The sequence below is a fragment of the Calypte anna genome, chromosome 2 (assembly GCF_003957555.1).
Source record: "Calypte anna isolate BGI_N300 chromosome 2, bCalAnn1_v1.p, whole genome shotgun sequence".
Lineage (NCBI taxonomy): Eukaryota > Metazoa > Chordata > Aves > Apodiformes > Trochilidae > Calypte > Calypte anna.
Window position 1 is genome coordinate 109295137 of NC_044245.1, and position 17631 is coordinate 109312767.

The following is a 17631-nucleotide window of genomic DNA, read 5'->3' on the forward strand; positions in this document are numbered from 1 at the left end:
CCCCTGTCCCGTCCCGACCCGTCCCGTCCCATCCAGGCGACAGCAGCTCCTGGGAAGCACAACTTCCCCCCGCCGCTGCTTGCAAGACACAGAGCAAACGAGAGCAGTGTTGATTTTAGAATGCTTTTTTTTTATTCTTAGAAATGCTGTAAAAATTGATATAAAAGGTCGAGCATGCTCAGTCTTTTGGTTTTTTTCTTTTTCATCCTACTGTCTAAAATACATGGGGTTTTTTGAATCATTTTAACAGATGTACCATAGCTGCATCGGTATGAGCGAAGTGTAGAAAAGACGAAAACTACCATTACAAAAATAATTTAAGGGGAGAGAAAAACAATGAAAACAAGAAAAAAAAAGGTATTTAGCTTTTATTTAGCTTTTTTCCTTTTTTTGTTTTTGTTTTTTTTTGCAAGTTTCGTGGTGAAAGACCCAGGCATCGCCCCACGTCGCTACAACATCCAGCAAAGCGGCCGCGGGCCGGAGGGTCCCGCCGCGGCTTCGCGCCTCCTCCCCGCTCCTGGCCCGGCCCCGGCAAAGGCTCGGCTCGGCTCGGCCTTGCCCTGTCTAGTCCGGTTCGGCCCGGCCCTCTGAGGTATTTATCCACAGTCTCCCGGAGTCCGTCTCTCTGTCCCGTTCCCCCCCCGGTTACCGGCAGTCGGTGCCCGTGCCGGGCTGCAGGAAGGAGGCGCTGGGCAGCTGCTTAAAGAAGTGCCGGAGGCTGGTCAAGTCCCTGGTGAGCTGCTCGATCTTCTTGTGCAGCTTCTCGTTCTCGGCCGAGAGCTCCAGCAGCTTCTGCTGCATCTCCTGGTTGCGCCGCTTCGCCTTGTCGCGACTCTTGCGCACCGCGATGTTGTTGCGCTCCCGGCGTTGCCGGTACTCGGGGCTAAACCTGTCCACGCACTTCTTCCCGCCGCGCTCCTTCCCGCCGGCGGCCGGCGGCTGCGGGACCCCTTGCCCCGTCCCGGAGGATCCCCCGGCGGGTCCCGGGGAGCGGGTGCTGCAGCTGGAGGGGGAGCTGCTGCCCGGCGGCTCGGGGGAGGTGGGGGGCGTGGGCTGCCCGCTCAGGTTCATGATGGTCTGGGCGCAGGTGGCGATCTGCGAGGGCAGCAAGGAGGAGGAAAGGTCGCTGTCGCTCCAGTCCGGCTCCTGCTTCAGGGCGCCGCGGGAGAAGGAGGAGGAGGAGGAAGAGGAGGAGGAGGAGGAGGCGGAGGAGGCGGTGCGGGGCTCGGCGCCCAGCAGGGTGGTCATGGCAGCGCCCAGGTCCTTGGCGGGGTCGCGGCCGGCGCCGCCGCCCGGCGGCAGGTACTCGCCGTAGTCCCCGCCCCGCTCGGGCTTATGGTTGCTGTTGAAGAGGTCGGCGAAGAGCTCGTCGTTGCACAGCTCCAGGTTGGGCACGGCCGACATGGAGTCAATGTAGGAGCTGAAGTCGATGGCGCTCTCGTCCTCGTACATGGCCGGGGCGGCGGCGCTCAGCTCCGCCAGGTTGGTGCCGCTGCCCCCCAGGCCGCCCCCCGCCTCCTCGCCGCTCATCCCGCAGCCGCCGCGGGCCCCTGCCTTGCAGACGGGACCCGGCCCTCCGCAGCTGCCCACCTTGGCGTCGTAAAAGTTGGCGGGCTCCTGGCACCAGCTCTTATAACATGCCGGGGAGTCCAGGCTGTAGAGAGCGGCGGCGCTCATGGGTGAGCGGGACGCGGCACCGCGGGGCCGCGGCGCAGGGTCTTGGGGTCGCGGGCACCAGACGCCGCTCCGCGACGATCGCTGCTCCGGCCGCCTCCTCCAGGGACAGGTGGGGAGCGACGGGGCGGCTGCTGCTGCTGCTGCTGCTGCTGGTGGTAGTGGTCCCGTTTGGTGGCACTGATGGTAGCGCTGCGGGTGGTGGTGGTGCTCCTGCTGGCGTCCCTCGCCTTTCCTCGCCTGCCCGAGGGGGCCGATACGGGCTGGAGTCACCGCCGATGCTGAGCGATAAGGAAGAGGGGATAGGAACAAGCCTTCTCTGGACTTGGGAACGAAACGCCCGCTCCCTCCCTTCTTATACGGCGCCGGCCCCGCCTCCTGCCCCAATGACGGGGAAACGAGTGTTCCCGGCACCCCCGGGGACCCGGGGGCGGGAGCGGGTGGGGTGCGCGGTCGCGGAGGCAGGGCTCCCGCCGCGGAGAGCTGCCACCTCCCGGTGAAGGGTGGCCGCGATCGGGGGCGGCCCCCCACGGGGGGACGGGAGGGTACGAGGAGACACTTCGGACGCCTACCTTCTCCCCGAACCCTCCCGTCCTCCCGACAGGGCTGCCCCGACGCCAGCACCGACCCCCCCATGTCCCCTCCTACACTCCGGTTTGGAGTTAATTTTCCCTTTTTCTGGAATATTTCCACACGGGAAAGCTGGCTGAGAAGGCTCATCTGACACCCCCCACCCCTCCCCGCTGCATCCCTCCTCCCCTACACACCCACCCGCCCCTACTTCCCCAGCCAGAGCCTTGGCTGAAGCGGTACGGGGAAAGATGCTGCCCGCCCCACGCGTGTCTCATCACCCGAGCGCCCTCCCGAGGCTTCGCTCCTCCCGCTGGAGCACGGGCAGCTTTACCCGTGGGGTTGGAAATCCACCCACTCGCCAAGGGTGTCCGCTTGGTCTGCTTCTTCTTGCAGGATGCTTCAGTAGGAAAGGGGTCTCTTAAGGCACCTTGAGCTGCTTCACGCTGTCTCCGTGAAGTTAAGGCTCTTTTAAAACTTAGGGTAAGTAATTATGCACCCCCTCCCTTTGCATTCAGTAAACTACACTTATTAAATTGGCAAGTATCAGAGAAATCAAAATATTTTCGTTTCGAATAGGTGAAGTTTTTCCAGTCACAGAAAACAGTGTTAAAACCCTGTCTTCACCCCCAGGTGCTGCTCCGTTGACTGGATTGCAAGAGAAAAACACACATACACATCTTTAAATAAATATTAAAGTAGAATTTTTTACTTTTTTTTATTTTAATTTTTTTTTCCAGAGCACCGGGCTGGATTTACGTCGCTTCCATAAGATTAGCTCCCCCCACCCCCTAATTTTTTTCAGCCCAGCACTCAGGTGACAGTGCTGGCATGAAGCTGTGCCCCGCGGAGTGCTGTCCCGCTCCGAGGTGGCTTTTTGGGGACTGTGGGGACGTGCCGGTCATGCCGGGCCTGCTGCCTGGCTCTGGGCAGGGCTCCATCTGCCTCTACCGCAGCTGTTGCCTTAACGCAGCTGTTTATCGAGGGGGGGGTTGTGTGTGTTTTAACATAAATAGTTGGGACGGCGCTGGTACAAGCTCTCCCTTTGGCTGGAAGCTCCCGGTGGGACGGCTCGTGGGCTCAGGGTGCCTGTGCTGTGCCTGGCAGGTGAGGTTGCACATGGAGGGGCTCGGCTTGGCTTTTAACCCCAGCGCTGCAGTGAACCCCGCAGAGATGTCAGGTTTAAATAAAGCTGGTTCGATTTGCTCATCAGGGGTCTGAGCATGCAACAGCCTCTACCTCCGTGAGCACTGAGCACTGAACTTGACAGCGACACAAGTGGTTGCTGCTTTTCCCTCTCTCTCTCTCTTTTTTTTTCTTTTTTTTTCTTTTTTCCTTTCTTTCTTTTTTTTTTTTTTTCTTATTTTTTGTCCTTTTTTTTTCTTTTTTGTTTTTTTTTCTTTCTTTCTTTCTTTCTTTTTTTTTCCTTGTGCAAAATTTTTTTCCTTTTCCACACTGTCAGCAAAATAAAATGCCCAAAGCCATTTTTGCACGTCACTTTCTGCCCTCCAGCACTGGGGTACATTCACATCACATGACTCTGAGCCACCTGCCCTTGGCCTGCCTGTCTGGCATGGAGCTGTGACCCTCGCTTGCTGCTTATTTTCTCTGCACGAAGTGTAGAGAGGTGGGTGCAGGAAGCACAGCAGGATGGTTCAGAAATGCAAGGCAGAGAAACCTGCTCTCTCCCCCCCCCCCCCTTGCTCTGCAGCAGGGTCTGCTGATTGCTGGAGGGTGATGCATCTCACCTGTTATTGCCAGAAAACTGTAATTTGTCTTCGAAAGCATCTCATTTAACTGCTTGTATATGGAAGTGTGTTGCCCTTTCAGCTCACTGAAGTCCTCCTGCCCCAAAGGGCAGGTGGTCATCACTTGCTGTTGGTGTGAAGTGGCACCAGCCCAAGCAAGTTCATTTAATACCCATCACATTGCCCCAAAAAAGAGATGGGATTCACTTGGGCCACTACTGGGCACCCTGCCAGAAAGCAGTTAGGTTCTCAAAAATCCCTTGGTGACCAGAGCCCTGCTGGGCATGGATGCCCTGTGTAAGGCCCAGTATCCTCCACCCGTGTCACACCTCTGCCCCGTTGTGGAGAGTGCAGCTTTGCTCATAGTGTCACCAGGACCTGGGGGCAAATTCAGAGCTAGTGGCCAGACCTGTCACCATCTCTTTCCCCAAACCAAGTAGTTAGAGCTGTCCCCTGGAAGGTGAGTTGGTTGTCTTCTTGCTGAGCCTGAGATTTGTGATTTTAGGAGCACATATTGGGGGGGTTCCATCATGTGCCTTGCAGGGTATGAAGTGGTAGCATACCTCCAGTGAAGCATCTAGGAGCAGGTGACTAAGTGATACTTGTCACTTACCAAAGCCCTGGGCTGAAGGCAAGATTAAATTTACAACCGTTTCCTGGTGTGGATTTGTCTGGCATCTCAGCAGCTGAATCTGTTCCCATTTGCATGATAATTTCATGCCGAGTGAAGCAGAGACAAGCCCTTGATTCCCTCACCCATCCTGCTAAGCTCATTACCCACTGAATCACAGCTTCTCCGTAGGCTCCAGTAACTTTTAAATGGCAGTAAGAAATCTTTGAGCACCAGGTTTTTAGAATATTTTCTCTAAAACCTGTTTGAAGTTCCTGCTCCAAATCAAGCAAAGAAGAGTGCTCACGCCTGGAGAGAAAGGACAATAAACCTCTCTGATAAACCTTTGCAGAGAAAAGACAAAACTTTAAATTACTCCAGAGTGCTGGCTGTGAAACTCAGAGGTGCACCAGGACCTCAAGACCTCCAGGCATAGCGATTAAACCACACTTTAATTCTGCCCACTTTGCCCTGATAAATGGGTGCCAGGCCATCCAGGGAAGGTGAGGAAAGGGGGCAATGCTGCAACATGGCTTTAATTTCCCCCACCCCCTCCTCCCAGTGTGCTCAACTCTGGGATCCCAGGCAGGATTTTTGGGGGCAGTGGGGCTGGGAGACTGGCAAGACTGGGCTGGTCTTGGGGAGTCCACAGACAGAGTCCTTTGCTGCTCTTGCAGAATTATGGGGCTGAGGCTGTGCCAGAATGATGCTGGTTCCTGGAAGATCCATGAGCTGGGATAAGGCAGTTGCAGAGCAGGACTGTGGGAGGAACACCTTGTCCAGGGGAAGCACCTTGTGGCACTGGGTTTCACAGGGAAAGGCTGGCTGGCTAGTGACAGAGGGACAGATGACAAGGGGAAGAAAGATGGAGAGGTAATATGCATGGTTTTCTCCTTCTTGTCCCCACAAGAAGCAGCAGAAATGCAATAATAATTTCATTCAGCAGCTAACAGAACAGCACCAGGGGACTGACCAGGGAAGGGTACATGCAGACAAAGAGGTGCAAGTTATTTGGGGAGAGTAAAAAAAAAAACAAACCTCTGCCAAAAGTCTCCTAGGGAGAGCTAGTACCTCCTTGAGGCTGGTGTTACTTTCCTACACCAGCAGAAACCCACCTGCTGGATGGACCCTCCCTGCCTCCTCACCCCACCTCTGCCAGAGCTCCTGCCTCCCCCATGCCTTGGGTTGCTGTAGCAGTATTTTGCTCATGACTTGTGCTCACCTGGGTCAGTTCATTGCACTGATCCAGCCTGCAGCCATCCCACTTTTAGGGGCCAAAGATCTCGGTTGTATAAATAAGAAGATTTTTCTCTTTGGCTCTTTTGAGCTCTGCTCTGTTTCCCTGTGGGCGTTTGAGCCCTGGCAGTGGCTGCCAAATTAAATCTTCCATGTACCAAAGCTCCCGAAAAGGCCAAGTGTTGCCTCAGATCCTGCACCCCTCCTGTTCTCATGCTCTTCCATGGATGCTCTGAATCTTTTCCCAATACAGGTTTTGCCTGAGTTTCCTGCAGAAACTAAATTCATGGGATCAAACTCAGAGCTAAGTCTTCTGCCTCACTGAATGGAATCTCACACAGTATCATTTACTAGGAGTTTAATAGGCAGGTGGAGTGAATGTTGCCCTCTCCTGTCCCATCTAAAAGAGGAAAAAAAAATCCCAAATGAAAACCAACCTGCAAATAATGTGGAAGCTGTACAACATCCCAACCCAGCACTATTATTTTTAGTTAAAAGGAAACAGTAAGATTGCCTGAGATGGTGAGGACTAGCTTAAACATTCATATTATTATACACATTCTACAGAAAACCCTACTGAGACTGTATGCTAATGGTTTATGTAACTTTTTAGATGCAACTAATGAATTTCCAGATATAGTACACATCTGGTTATTTAATCTGAGAAGGAAATATTCTGCCATCCTTGTGGATAGTTACTGAGTTTTGCGCTGAATCATGAGACTTGAAGCAGTCTCTGAGCTGCACAGCATCTTATTTTTTTTTTTCTGGAAGCAAAACAAACCCACCTCATAAAGCACAGAACCCAACAACTTGAGGTTTTCATTGCGTCAGTACTTTCCTCGCTGCTCCGTGGGCTGTCTCCATCCTTCCCATTTAACTGCTGTGCTTTATTGAAAGCAGCACTCCGCAGTCAGCATTGGGGACAGCAGCTGGGATTTCCATATGTTGGAAGTTATTGTCATAGAACCATTGAATGGTTTGGGTTGGAAGAGACTTAAAGACCATCTAGTTCCAGCACTCACACACATGGGCAGGGACACCTTTCACTAGACCAAAGCTCCATCCAACCCAGCCTTGAACACTTCCAGGGAGGGGGAAGCCACAATTTCCCTGGGCAACCTGTGCCAGTGTCTCACCATCCTCATGGGAAAAAATTTCTTAATGTGTGAAGAATTTCTTACTTTCTTGCCCATGTCCCTGGTAGTATCTCTTGGCAGATCAGTCCTCAGGCTTGTGCACAGGGAAAGCTCCATTAAAGCAACTTGCAGTGCTTTGCACAGGATGTGCTTCTGCTCAGGAAAACGCAGGAGCTTTGTGCTTTGCCCCTTAGGTGACACCTGAGCTTGGCAAATACATCACTAATAGGGCTCATGTAGCTGAGGCTTCCCATTATAGCATTTACTTTAGGGTCTAACCCAAGCTTTTAACCATTTTAAGTGTACTGGACACATTCCAAGTTTTTTTTTGTTGTTGTTTGTGTTTTGGGTTTTTTTGTTTGTTTGGTTAGTTGTTTTTTGTTGTTTTTTTTTTCCCTGTTAGGGCTACTTTCACCTGTCTCCAAGGCTTTTTACACCTGGCCTGAGAGGCGTTTGCTATGGACTGATTGGAGAGGAGGACACAGGGCAGGGTTGACCACTATCCTCTTCCCCTGGAAGAGCAGGGATGTGCTCCAGCCTCTTCTGCAAGGCCAAGGAAGCCTCAGGTGTTGCTGGAGGGAGGCCCAGCTGTGCACATTTATCTATAGTTGCTGAAGGTATCAAAAGTTCTATGAGAAGAACCTAACAAGTTAAACTGTAAACCTAAACTTTGTCCCCTGTGGTAGGGGTCAAAGTACACAGTAAATATCTGAGGTATGTGCCAAAAGTGCAATTAAACACCTTGTATGATCAGCCACTTGATTACCAAATGTCCCCTCAACCTTTTCATCTGGCTTTTTATTAGGTTTTAACTTTCTCGTAGTTGTAGAGTGACAATGTGAAAGCTGAGTGCTTCACCTAGCCAAGCTTTAGTCATTGTGCCACTGTCTTTATTGATATCAGAGTGGAAGAACAAGATGCACCAAGACATCCTACACCAGTGCATATAAAAATAGAATATATCACACACATACTGCTGTCCTCTATCATCTCTATAAATGGATAAGTGTGCATGTTTTCTGTAATTAAAGTGCACTAAATTAAATTTTGAAATGAGATATACACCTGAAGGTTTATTTTTATTTTTCAAATAGATGTCTCCTCTACAAAAATACAGCCAAACAATATTTTTAATTAATAAAAGACAGTAAAAAGGATTCTGAATTTCCTGATTTGTAACACTATTCACAAACAATTGAGCATATTTATTAAGAAGGAAGTTAAACAGTAATTGTTGCTAGAAAGTATTTAAAACATAAAAGCTGCCCCCTTACTCATTAGGTCTGAGCAAGCAATATTCCCCACCCTGATTTTTTTCGTGGAGTTGTATGGAGGGGGCAGATTCCTCTGGTTTCCCTCTGAAGGATCCAGCCTGGCCCTCAGTGAGACTGGGACTGCCCCATCAGCACAGAGGCAGGAGGGAAAGCTTGGAGGCAGTGGAAGGGCAAAGACTCAATTTTTATTACACCCTTTATGATAATTATTAAAATGCCTCAATGGAACCAATCTCCTACAGTGAACTGTGGGTAATAAACAACCACAACAATATTTATGAGAATTCTCTCTTCCCCTGCATCACACTTGCCACCAAGGTTACCTGAAAAGTGGCTGCCAGAGAGGAAGAGCCACATCTGGCACAACCTTGGCATAAAGCACACACCAAGGTGCAAAAGCCATTCCTGGGCTGAGGTGCAGTTATGGCAAGAAGCTCACAGTGCTCTGCTGTGTCAGCAGTGGCTCCTTATGGCTTCAGCCAAAAAAATTTTTTGGGGAATTTACACAACAGGAAGAATGTAGACTTCTAAAGGACACAGATAACAGAGTATAACCTCTAATTGTTAAAAAACAATCTGCTGGAACAAACTGGCACCATCTCATCGTTGCTTTCTCATGATACAGTAATGAAATAACCATCCAGATAGTTCAGGTGTTATCTAGAGCTAAAAGCCACTTTCTGTTTAATTTTACCAAATGTTTTGCTCTTTCTATTGATAAGAAAATCTTCTTGATTTAATTACAAATAACATATGTCTGCAGAATGGTTTCAGCTGATTGTCATCAAGGTCTCTGTAAAAGACAAAAGCACAGACAAGCACAAGGACATCTACAAGTTCACAGGGTATGAATTTGTGCTTTCCTCTGTGCTATCTCAGAGCCTTTCAAGTTAGTCTTTAAGCTCTCTACCCTCTGCAGTTCTTTCTGTATTGATTTTAACACAAGAACAATAAACTTGCTTTGTTGCAGAGTCATATAAAAATATTAACATAATTGTTTGGATGCAGCTTTAATAAAAAAAAAAAAATAATTCCCACATTAGTCAAGTTAACCCCTGATGATAAAAGTGGCTGAGAGTTTCTCTCCTTTTTGGCTTTAAAATTTTGATCTGCTCGCAGCTGTGCATTAGGGGACATTCCTCCTGGTAGACCAAGCTCTAGAGAGTAGTCCAATCCCTCACATCCAGGGTTCCCATCCTTCCCAGACTCTGCCAAGAACATTGGGGTCTGTTGCTTGATCGATCAGGCATCTCACTTGGGTCTCTTCTGAAAGTCCATCCTCTGGCTCTTTGGCTCTGATATTATGATCAGGGTTACCACGAGCCACAGCTGCAAAATCATTATAGGAAGGTGACTTCTCATGGCCCAGGCGTAGCTCATCGCTGAGAATGTGAACACAAAAACAAGCTCTTACTAAAAGAAACCAGCAGAAAAACCTGAGATGGATTTTAAAATACGAATCAGCACTTGAACACCACTCATGCAGATTTATTTTTCAAGATGTGGAGACTGTTCAATTGCTGTAAGAAGGTTAGCCAGCAAAGGTGGGTCTGTTTTCTTAGTGAATATTTACCATTAATATTTCAGTGTCCTCAAGGGTCTGTAGCTGAAAGAAGGATGCAGCAGTTCACACCCAAGTTGTTAACTCCATACCTGCCCTGCTGACTTGTGTCAGCAAGGACTATTTTTCTGCCTTTTCTAGTTCAGCCTTGACTGCAAAAGGGACTCCTCCCAAGTCCTGCACTTCTCAGTATTTGTATGCTTTTAGAACAGGTTTGCTTTCTTTGCCTTTTCTTTATTATTTTGATTAATCCAAAGGGTCTTTTTAAAAGAGGATGGAAGGGATTAATTGTACTTTAACTGAACTTTAAAGACATTCTGGCTTGTGCCAGACTTGACTGGACTGACATAAATAACCTGAGAACGCCATCAGATTTGAATGTGATGTTTTTGGGAAGCAGCTTCCCTCCAAATGCCTCTCATACAGCTGGTTCAGGTTCCATTTCAAGCAACTGTCCAGCAGAAGCATACAGATTTAAATACTAGTATTTAATTAAATACTAATATTAATATTTAAATACAGCCTAAAAGCTGTGGAGACAGACATACAGACCAGCAGGCTGAGGAGGGAGAAGTGAAGCACACTTACAGGGAGGGGATGTTGTGTGCTGCCAGCAACAGTAAAACTGCTCAGGAGGCCTGAGCTGGAGCAAGAACACTCACGGGGAGATATCTGGTGTTTTGGCTGGCTGAGTGGCTCAGAGAGCTTGTATGTGGAACAAAATGATTCCGACAGGAGGTTTGTTGAAAGTTTGCCCTGTCTGCCTCTTCTCTTTTCCTAGCCTTCTAATCTGTAAGATATCTATTCTATCTGAAGGGAGAAAAAATCTGACACAGGAGACTGCCAAAACTCTCAGTGGAGCAGTTAAGCAAAAGGAGAGCATCTTACCAAGTGATGGTTGCTGGATTGGCACCTGCAAGCTTTCTTCTGACATAGCTGACTTTTTGCAAAGGGTACCAATTTACTTCAGATGTGTTTATTTCCTTAATCCACGTGCCTCCTTTTTTCAACTGCTTTTGCTCAAAGTTCTAAAGAGAAAAAAAATTGCCTTGTTTATCATGTCATGGAATTAAAAATACCTCTAAGCTGTGACATCAATTCAAGCCAGTGACTCTTAGCTGCAGATGCAGTGGCTTATGAAGTAGTGAGGTGAAATCTAGCCTGTAACTTAACATTTGATTTACAACTGGAGTGCAACTAGTTTCAGAAATTTTCCCTGTAATTTTTATTTTGAAATATACAGTGTTATATAAATTTTGGAGATTGAATGTAAAAGTTCAGAAAGTTTTATGATGCTCCCACAGTGTGATCAAGAGACACACATTTTTAGGATTATCATGCAGATAAAGAGCAGTACACTGATAACACAGTTATTCTTTGTGCATTAGTATAGAATTCTGTAATTTTAAACCCTTTAGCTTCAGTTTCTCTGAGAATTCAATAAATCAAAGAAAGATAAAAGGAGCACTGAATGAGCATCACAAAATACTTCCCTTTTGCTCTTTTTTATCCTTATAACAGTTTAAGATTTTTCACGTGAAGAAAAATCAAAGAGAAAAAAAAAATCCCACCTTCCAGTCCAAAGAAGGCTCTTTTACAAATACATCCATTGTGCTGATGAGGAGATCAGGATCCCCACGATAAGCCCTCAGGGCATGCACCATCACACTGTAAATGAGACCCCACTCCTTCACTGGCATCATCAGATTAACAAACTGGCGAGTCAGACGAAAAGGCATCAACTCTGGCACACCCAAAAACTAGCCAAGGGGAGGGACAGTCAAAAGAAAATAGGAGTTAAGAAACATTGGAGCAGAAGGATAAGAAACATTTTGTTTGTGTTTGTTTTTAAGCTTTGAAATCCTCTTTGTCACTTCGCTGAAAATAATGTGGGACTCAGTGGAATGAGAGAGAGCTGTGACAGGGAGCTCATGAACATTTAGCAGCAGTGGCTGAAAGTGTGGCTGAACTATACAAACCACCACTGTATGGGCTCTCTGCTTGTCTGAGAATATCTGGAAACAGAGATTACATGCTATTAACTAGAAATAACTTGTAAAGATTGTTTTGCATCACCATGCTTGCAAATGAGGAGCACGGAATTTAGTACCGAGAACACACGGTTTGCACATATTAAATGCAAAAGCTGTAATAATTTAATTAGAAAACAAATACCTGTGTAGCTGAGCCAAATGCATATCCAAAGTCTATTCCCACCATGCCACCTGTCTCCTTGTTTATCATGAAGTTGGACAGATGTCTGTCTCCAATACCAACTATCCAGTGGCTAATGCACATCAGTGCATGAGAGCTGGCAAAATGGGAGCGCAAAGACAGGAAGGCTTCGGGAGATGTGCTCATTTTCACAAAGGCTCTCCTTAACAAAACAGAAATCACTTGGTTGCATACAGATAAAACACCAACATTCATTGCACAGGGTGCAGTCAACAGTAGGATGCTCACCTCAGCAGGTCTTCTGGAACGCTGTTTTCCCTGCTTCTGAAAGCCATGACTGTTTCTGTACGGCTGGCGTTTCTGCAAATTAAGGAAAGAATAATGTTAGCTACTGAAATAACAGCAGACAGAACATTAAAAGTTGGGATGTGTACATGACCACATTAGCACCTTTTGCTTATCCCAGCCATCAGTGCAGCAAGCTTTTCTCTTTTTTAGTTCCCTTTTTCTCCTTTTCCCTAAGCAGTTATTTTTTAGGTCTGACATTACTTAATACAAAACCACATGCAGTTTTGTCTAGTTTCCTCTAGATTGAATAGATGGATTAGAGTTTTAATTCAGCAATGTACTTGCGCTCCTTTTGGCTGGATTGTTTCTCTGCTTGGAAGAGACTAAAACCCAAACAAAATCACAGAATTACTGAGGCTGGAAAAGACCTCTGAGATCATCAAATCCAGCCTATGAACTGTGACACCTAACGCTACCCACACTCCCACACTGTCTAGACCATGGCACTAGGTGCCACATCCAGCCTTTCCTTAAACACCTCCAGGGATTGTGACTCCACCACTTCCCTGGGCAGTCCATTCCAATGCCTGATCACCCTCTCCATGAGGAAGTGCTTCCTGATATCCAAGCTAAATGTCTCAGCAGCATGCAGAGGTGGCACTGGCACTAGAAAGTAGTGCAGCACAAGGAGAGGTGACAGAACTTTGGTGCTGAGGATATCCATGCAGTATTTGGGGAGGGAGAGGGAATTCTCTGGACCAGTCCATGTCTGGTCCTACAAAATGAATGCCTGTAAGCAGCTGGAATGCACTGGGTGCTCTCCTTCCAGTTCAGTTTCACCTGAAAGGAGCAGAGTTGTGTACTCAGGGACAGCTCTGTGATGCAAGCCAACAAGAGATGAGTGGGGGTGAGTGGGAATTTCCTTCAAAACCACATTTCAGATCTGAATAAAAATATTAATGCACTCAGATAAATAAATCAATGTTTCCCCTTATAAAAATCAAGAAGCTTGCTTAGACAGGTTATGAGCTGATCAGAAATGCTGCACTGGAAACTTCCCTTCCCCCATTACAGTACTAGATCTACCCAGATGTAGAAATTCCTCTGAAAGGATGCTCAAGCTAGAACCTAAATGATCAAATATTCTTAAACTCTCAGTGAATAACTTCCTCTGTCCAACTTCAAGCAGGCACTCTGGCACCAAGGCAGCCTACCTAGCTGCATAATCAGGAAAAAGACAACTAGAAAATAAAGTTGAAGAGGAGCATCTTCTTCTAGAGACACAGTGAGCAAGTTTCTGGAAGAATTCCTGTGCTCTAGTGGGATTTTGGCAGCAGTAAACTCCTCCTGCAGAGCATGTCCAGTAAGACAAGACAGCACAATGAGCATATGGTGAAGATGGCATTTTTCCTGGAATTTCTACAACTGTGTACGTATGCACACCCTGGTTTCTTTATCTTACAAGCAGTAAGGTCTTTTAAAACCTACCTGTACATAAGATGGTATCGAGAGATGACTTGACCTTTCCCACCCATCTTGGATAGCCACTCAGCATAGGTAGCACGAGGTCCTTTTTCGCTGAGGAAAAGGAAAAAAAAAGCTGATGATTTCCCTCTATCATCTTACCACTCTGTCCTCATGTATCTGCACACCTGAGCCTGGGCTGCTATGACCCATGAGATTTTTATGCACGGAAAGCATCAGGGAGCTACAGCCTACATTAATTTTACCCTTCCTATGGAAATTAAGCTTAGACCATCAGTGCATGTGCTGATCCATCCACCTCCTTTCCCCCAGCTTTGAGTGCACTTCAGTCATATTTGACAGAAGATCTGACATCTCCAAAGTGTTAATTTGTCAATAGGTACTGTGAAAATTACATGCTGCCTTGAGAAGAAAGACACAAAGTAATTTCTCCAGAGAGGGAAAGATATTTTTAATAGTCTTGTAACCATTTGAGAGGCATTACGTAGCCTACCACAGTACGTGCTGCCATTTGTCCAGCCAAACAGGTAGGGGATGCATGAAGGCAGTGGGTACAGCAGGGTAGAAATGGGGTCTTACAGGATTTAAGGTATTAATCCATAAGAAGTCAGTCTTCATTAGCTGCATTGCTTACAGAATAATTTGATACTTTTCTCCCATCTTAACTAAATACACTGTGCTAGACAGAAAGCTTCTATTCCAGAGAGGCAGTAACTTAGCAGAGCACCTGCCTTCTCTCTCCCTTCCAAAGAATGTCCTGAGATAAACAGATCCTTTGCATTTAGGAAGTACTTATCATTTATAGACTGCATATCTCATCGCTTCAAAGTAAAGAAAAGGATTTCAAAACCTCAGAAAGTTATTCTTTCCACCCCAACCAAAATATCACCAGCAAGGACTTAATCAGAATTTTACTTTTGGAATGCTGCCATGCAACTACAGCTCCATATGAAGTGTTTTAATTACAGGAAAAATATTTAAAGACTATATACAACAATAAAATAAAGCTATTTTTGGGGATAAATCATTAACTGTTTACAGAAAGACACTGATATTCTACATTTAGTGTATTAGAAATTTTCTCCCTTCAGGAGGTGGCACAATACAAGTTCTCTTGCACTCTCCCAGTCATTGAATTGAGGCTAAGGTAACACTGCTGATGTTCACAAAAGTGAACTGTAGTTCAGAAATGAAATAACTGTAGAAATAAGGACTCTTTGAAGTCCAACCTTCACACTGGAGGTTCCTCCAACCCAGCCCATAAACAAGAGAACTTGTAAAAATAAGTGGTGATAACAACACTTGGACAAACCCTGAGATTATGTACTAAGAACAAAGTTGGTAAATAACACCACAAATCTAAATTCCAGGACAGAAGAAGGCTGAAACACTAGAATTAAATAAATTTTACAAATTTACAATAAAGAGAAAGCTAATTTATTCAAGCCCAGCATTTGCATGAAGTCAGAGAGGGTGTTCTGTCACAGTTGTGTTTTCTGAACCTGCTGCCAATTTCCCCTGTCCCTGACTCACTGCTGAACCCCAGTTCTGAATAGCTCTGTCTCTGCTCTAGACCCTCTCCACCCCCTCTCCTCTCCCCTTCTCACCCCCAACTTTCTGACCTATGTTCATTTCCTGCCTGATCAAATCAAGAGATCAAAATCCTGCGCTCGTAAAATCAAGCTGTTGATAAGGAAATAGTGATGATAATGACGTCACACGTGATTATAAGCCTCGTGTTTAAACAAGCTGGGTGGAGGATATTCCAGGTACAATGGTACTCATTAAACAAACAGTTGCAAATTACTAATTTGGGTCAGGAAGTACAAAAAGAAAATGCTGCCAAGAGATTGTCAGTATCAAAAACTCCCATTTGTAGTGGTCTCTACTAGAGCAGACAACTAAATCAACCATCACCTGTTATAGTTGATGTCCTCCTCCTCAGACATGCTATTCTTAAGGAATTCTTTTAAAGTACAAGTGTTTTCCAGCCACTTGATGAGGCCTAGCCTGGAGCAAAAGAAATCAGAGATGTGAACAAGTAGCCCAAAGTTGAACTTCACATGAACACCACAAAGAGGAAGCAATGCATTCTAGTGTCTGCTAAAAGAAAAAGCTACCTGTTTAAACATACTGTGAAAAACAGGAAAAGAAAACAACAACAACAAAAAAAATCATGACCCAAAACACAATGAACCAGAATCTGACATAGGGACCCAAAAGTAGTAAGCATTAACATAAGGATTTCTGCCCCTTCAAGATAAATGCCTACCTTGTTGTCATGGGGATGACCTGGTAAGTTTTTAACTGCATATTCCTTTGGCTGCAGGCAGCATCTTGGGAAAGGACAATGTTCATTACACCAAAGAGCTGCTCAATACGTTGGTCTTGTCGCAGGTCTTCACCACCTTTGACAAGAAAAGGATACTCCTGCTCATCACTGCCTCGGATTATTATACGTTTTGGTTTCCTCAAGGATTCCATTACCATTATCTTGGAAAAAGACAGCAAAAAGGAAAATATTTGTGAAACACTCGGCCTTAGAGAATGATCACTGACATTAAGCTGTCATTCCTAGATGCCAGAATGAAGTTGCTCAGGTACCACTATGTCCTGGTTTGGACCAGGATAAAGGTGGTAGCATACCACTTGGCTGCCTTTGACTCACTAGAAAAACAAATGCCCATTTGCAGACCTTCCTTAATGTGCTGCAAAAGGAGTACACAAGCAATAACCTTTCTCTTACCAAAATCTTCTAATGGAAAATGGAATATGGACACAAATTTATACTAAACAGTATCCTGACTCACACTTATGAACATACCCGCTCATCAAATCCAGAGATTTTTGCATGGTATTCTGGCAGTGGCTTCCCTTTTCCATCATACTGACCTGAAGTGGTAATGGTTAAAAAAAATAGTTACATAGAAGTAATTTATTTTTTTTATTTCTAAGTGTGTTTAAGAACAGAACACTCTTCCTTATATTCAGTCAAACTGGTAGAATGGTAACTTGGAAGAAAATATTTTAAAATACATAAAAATCCATCATACATAGCCTATGATTTTAGGTTAGTTAGCATCATTCTTTCCTTCTTATTCTGTTAGAATTACAGCTCTTAATGGTTTCAGAGGATACATCCCTTCTGAACTTGATTTAAAGTCAAATTTCTTGGAACTGGGCCTTTAAAAATATACAGGGTTCTTAGGCAAGTTATAGTCTTGATTTTGAAAATTGTGCATCTTCAGAACAGATTTAAGGGATGATGATTGAACATAGATAATTCAGGTGAAATCTACCTCTGCCTAAGCTCAGAAAGAAAGGTCATTTACTAACACAAGAAGTAGAGCTCACAAGTAGATCACGATTGACACTGAAGGGGAACTTACCAGGAACTTCTAGTTCATTCCTCAAGAACTCAGCTTTGAATTCACTCAGCCACGGTGAACATTCTTTCAGGTTCCCAGGTTCTTTATAGGTTTTGTTCATTTTTGAGACGAGAGAAGTAACAATTTCATCGAATTCACTGGCCTTCATATCCAGCAGTTCTGAGCCACCTTTTCCAAAATGATGGTCAAAGTCCTTCCTAAAAGCCTGAGGTTCATTTATAGAAAAGAGTCCAGTTAACACAGTGCTAGGAACTCCCTAAGAACACCAAAACAGTACCTTATCTACACACACAGCTTCATATGAGCTCCATATAAATAAATATCAATTGTCCTTCCACACCTGGGGTTTTTTGGGGTTTTTTGGGGTTTTTTGTTTGCTTGCTTTTTTTTTTTTTCTTCTTCCATTATTTCTAGTCTTTCAGTACCTTTTCCCTGCCTGTTTGGTAGACCCACCAGCTACATAAACATCTGCATTTTACCAG

General features: G+C 45.7%; 2 protein-coding genes and 1 long non-coding RNA gene across 3 annotated transcripts in view; 1 reads left to right on the forward strand and 2 right to left on the reverse strand.

Annotated features, from left to right (window-relative positions):
* Positions 1 to 109: 109 nt before the first annotated feature.
* On the reverse strand, positions 110 to 2020 carry CEBPD (CCAAT enhancer binding protein delta). Its single transcript, XM_030446473.1, has one exon. It carries the CDS (start codon positions 1675 to 1677, stop codon positions 646 to 648), a length of 1032 nt encoding a protein of 343 aa, XP_030302333.1. The 5' UTR covers positions 1678 to 2020; the 3' UTR covers positions 110 to 645.
* Positions 2021 to 3266: 1246 nt separating this feature from the next.
* LOC115597957 lies at positions 3267 to 7765 on the forward strand. Its single transcript, XR_003987297.1, has 3 exons — positions 3267 to 3351; positions 5280 to 5475; positions 7381 to 7765. It is a non-coding gene; the product is annotated as an uncharacterized LOC115597957 (long non-coding RNA).
* A 316-nt stretch (positions 7766 to 8081) lies between these two features.
* The window catches only part of PRKDC (protein kinase, DNA-activated, catalytic subunit), an 84281-nt gene continuing 74731 nt past the window's right edge, over positions 8082 to 17631 (reverse strand). Inside the window, exons 77-86 of the mRNA XM_030446474.1 lie at positions 17150 to 17354; positions 16585 to 16652; positions 16033 to 16253; positions 15678 to 15770; positions 13764 to 13853; positions 12276 to 12347; positions 11988 to 12189; positions 11384 to 11572; positions 10701 to 10840; positions 8082 to 9633 (exon numbers count right to left, since the gene is read on the reverse strand). Of these exons, the coding sequence (XP_030302334.1) occupies positions 9429 to 9633; positions 10701 to 10840; positions 11384 to 11572; positions 11988 to 12189; positions 12276 to 12347; positions 13764 to 13853; positions 15678 to 15770; positions 16033 to 16253; positions 16585 to 16652; positions 17150 to 17354 (1485 nt within the window). The 3' untranslated portion in view covers positions 8082 to 9428. The remainder of the gene's footprint in view (positions 9634 to 10700; positions 10841 to 11383; positions 11573 to 11987; positions 12190 to 12275; positions 12348 to 13763; positions 13854 to 15677; positions 15771 to 16032; positions 16254 to 16584; positions 16653 to 17149; positions 17355 to 17631) is intronic.